Raw genomic sequence first — 3,773 nt, 5'->3', positions numbered from 1 at the left:
TATTACTTTTGAGATAGAAATGAATGTAAGTAAGCGTTTCAAGTTTGGGAATTGGTTTTGTTTTACTTTTCCTCGAGGTTTTGTCTTATTTTATCTGAATAGAGTGATCGAGCCCCGACGAGAGCTGGGCAGGCGGTCCGCCGAACCCTTTGGTTCGCCTTAGGGAAAGGTGGGGCTGTCACAAAATGAAAAGACAAAAGATCCGTAAGATTAGCAATTGGCAATGAAGGGAAGATAACAAGATAAATGAAGTGGTGGCAGGCAAAGTGGAGACTTGAGGAAAAGACAAAGAAATAGGAAGAATATTACTGGGGTGGAAGAAGAAGGAATGGGAGGAAAAGAGTTATTGTGGCGATGAAGGACAAGAAAAGAGTTATGGTGAATGGGAGGAAGAAGAAGGAACCAAGATAAAGTGAAAAGCAAAGGAGCTTGGGCAGTGGCTAACCTCATATTAGGTTTGGTTGTTCCAAAATTTTTCTAATAATTTCATTTTGACCTCATATTATTTTAAGAAGTATAAAATTCACCCATGATATTTTTCAAACTACAAATTTACCTATAACTTTTAAGTGCATTCCTTTTGGACTAAATCCAAACTCATCAAATATATATAATGTTGTAAACCACCAATTCGATCCCCAGTTAAACCTGATCGAACTCATTGACCCTTAACCATTGAGCTCATTCAAGTCGATACCAAGTCCGAATCTAGAAACATAGGTTATCAGCTGAAACTTTAAAGTTTTCAATTTCATAAAGTATGCAAGGAAGTCCCCGATGTTAAATATGACGTTTAATGTCTTTGGAACTTAAATGGCCAGGTAGTGCAAGTAATTTAGAATATTTTAACTCATTCTTCATTTTCTTTTGTATTGTTAGTCACGCACACTAATATTCTTCAGATTTAAGTGATAATTAAGCAATGGATAAATAAATTACAACCACATACATTAATTCTAATATTCCTAAATTCTATTGCAGGTATATTATCATGTTCCATGGACAATTTTTTTTCGAATTGCCCACATTCTTTCTCAGTTAGATCTGCCCAAAACCTACACTACTTGAGTTAAAGGTGATTTATTAATTTTTTTCTTATCAAATATAATAGTTAGTGGACAACTAATTCTTCCAAAACTTGCTATATATTTCTGTCATTTCTAGTGTTTCTATGTTTATACTACCTTCTCTTGTTAGCCTTGTGAGATTATATGTGTTGGAAAAATGGAAAAATCCATTGTAGAGTGAATGAGAAAATCGTTCTCATAATGGCACTCTTGATAGAATCCAAGGATAATTATCTATCATTCATGTACCTGAAGATTCATGTACCTAGGATTCATGTACTTAGGAATTAAGTATTTATGTACGTAATTGTTAATACAGGAATTTGGAGTTTTCTTATCGAGAATACATGTATGTACGTGAATGTGGTACTTTGATAAATGTGAAGATAATTAAATGGAATTTAACATTTGTTTCCAATTTCTACAATCACCTTTGGCCAGCATCTATAAATAACTCTCTTTTTATTTTAAAAAAAGATATAGAGCTCTCTCTCCATTTTTTTTTCTTTTGCATCTTCATCTTTTATAGTGTTCCATATTGCTCTAGTTCAAGTTTGCTGTGGTGAAGAAGTTTGGTGCTAACATATTTACCTTTAATCCGTTGTATCCTGGGAGACAGACGCCTACTTAACCTCGAGCACTCTACCTGTAGGGGGCGAATCTGTTTTAAGGAAATTGTGCTCACAAGCTTCAGATTGTTATTTTCAATCTCTACCCATTTTCAGTTTATGTTTATTCTTTCCTATATTGTACCAGCCTAATTTTAATAACAGTCTTAAAACAGATTCTATTCTCAATGGTTGACAATACAGGAAGAGAAACCAACAATTCTACTTCTGATGCCTCTGCCTCTGGCACTATTGTGAAACGACCTGAAGGAATGATTACTCATATGGTTTCTACCAACCATAGTGAGAAACCTAAGAAGTTCCATGGCTTGAACTTCAAGACATGGCAACAAAAGATGTTGTTCTATTTGACAACATTGAATCTCTCGAGATTCTAAAGTGAGGATGCTCCAAAACTGCCTGAGGGCTCAACTGATGCACAAGCTGTCAGTGCTATTGATGCTTGGAAGCACTCCGATTTCCTTTGTCGAAATTATATCATGAACTGCTTGCATGACTCGCTGTATAACGTGTATCAAGTACACAAGACGGCGAAGGCATTGTGGGAATCCTTGGATTGGAAATATAAAACCGAAGATGCCGGGGCAAAGAAATTTGTCGTCGAAATATTTCTAGACTATAAAATGGTGGATTCCAAGATTCTTATCAGTCAGGTGCAAGAAATTCAGATTATCTTGCATGAGATTCTAGCTGAAGGCATGATTTTGAGTGAAACCTTTCAAGTAGCTGCGGTTATTGAAAAGCCACCTCCTGGGTGGAAGGATTTCAAGAACTATCTCAAGCACAAGCGCAAAGAGATGAGTATGGAGGACCTTATTGTTAGACTTCGAATTGAAGAAGACAATAGGGGTTCCGATTGCAAGGCATTAAATTCTTTTGATGCTAAAACAAATATTGTGGAGTATAAGCAAGAGCAAAACTCCAAAGGCAAAAGGCCAAATCGAAATTTTGGGGCAAAAGGGAAAATCTCTAAGCAGAAATTCCAAGGGAAGTGCTTCAACTGTGACAAAAAAGGTCACAAGTCCACTGAATGTAAGCTTCCAAAGAAGAAGAAGCATGAAGCGAACTTGCTTGATAGAATCGAGGGATACATGGAAAACATGAACCTGACTACTGTGGTTTCTGAAGTGAATATGATGGGGTCAAATCCGAAAGAATGGTGGATTGACACTGGAGCTACAAGACATGTTTGAACAAACAAAGACCTATTCACTACCTTCGGAAAAATTGAAGGTGAAAAAATGTTCATGGGGAACTCTGTGTGACAGCCCCACCTCCCCCTAAGGCGAATCAAAGGGTTCGACGGACCACCTGCCCAGCTCTCGCCGAGACTCAGTCACTCACTACAGTCCTTAAATAAATTACAAGGCACAACTCAAATAATACATCAAATTCTCCAAGAATTACATATCATAAGCGAAGCGAAAACTAATTCTAACCGTGGAACGTATATATACATCCCTTCAAGTCCAAACATGTATACAATCACAACTATTACACAGAATAAATCCAAATATAAACTATACAAGATATACGCCTTCCAGTCACACAAAGAACCAAATACAAGTTCTTCCTTTGCCTCAATCCCTGTGGGGAGAAGAAAATAATTGGGAGTGAGCTAAAAGCTCAGTGAGTAACCAGTAAAATCAGAAATTAAATAAGTTTCACAATAGTGCATTTAGATGATGACATGAATCAGTAATCAAATGTACATTTAATGCTCATGTGAACCAGTGAAATCATCGTACTTAGAATTCCAATGCTCCAACGGATCCAGAAAAGTCAAACAGTACAAGGGAGCCAATTGCTCCAACTAAACAGTAGTGGAGACGTTGGTTCTAATCACAAGATTTCCCAAGAACTCATCGGAGTCAAGATATGTCATGGCATACACACATACACAAATGATATACAAATTGAGCGACCAATGCAAGAATTAGTTATGCAATCAGGTAAGCGATGCAAGAAATAGTTCAAAAATAACTTTGAAAATAGTTGAGGGGTCACTCACCAACCACGGCTCAAGAACCATCCATCATATATCGTTGCCTTGCTCAAGTCCAAACCCTTCAACTCA

At 36.9% G+C, this 3,773-nt stretch overlaps 1 protein-coding gene across 1 annotated transcript; it reads left to right on the top strand.

Moving 5' to 3' along the window:
- Positions 1 to 1,863: 1,863 nt before the first annotated feature.
- Positions 1,864 to 2,889, top strand: LOC113768370. Its single transcript, XM_027312708.1, has 2 exons — positions 1,864 to 1,994; positions 2,076 to 2,889. Exons 1-2 carry the CDS (start codon positions 1,864 to 1,866, stop codon positions 2,887 to 2,889), a joined length of 945 nt encoding a protein of 314 aa, XP_027168509.1.
- The last annotated feature ends 884 nt before the right edge of the window (positions 2,890 to 3,773 follow it).

This window comes from Coffea eugenioides, chromosome 1 (assembly GCF_003713205.1).
Source record: "Coffea eugenioides isolate CCC68of chromosome 1, Ceug_1.0, whole genome shotgun sequence".
NCBI classification, from domain to species: domain Eukaryota; kingdom Viridiplantae; phylum Streptophyta; class Magnoliopsida; order Gentianales; family Rubiaceae; genus Coffea; species Coffea eugenioides.
The sequence above is the reverse complement of the archived record's forward strand: the minus strand, read 5'-3'. Positions and strand labels throughout refer to the sequence as shown.

Coding starts and splice junctions, on each gene's coding strand:
- LOC113768370 (XM_027312708.1), top strand. CDS start 1,864: ATGGTTGACAATACAGGAAGAGAAACCAACAATTCTACTTCTGATGCC. Junction 1,995..2,075: donor CATAGTGAGAAACCTAAGAA/GTTCCATGGCTT, acceptor GAGATTCTAAAG/TGAGGATGCTCCAAAACTGC.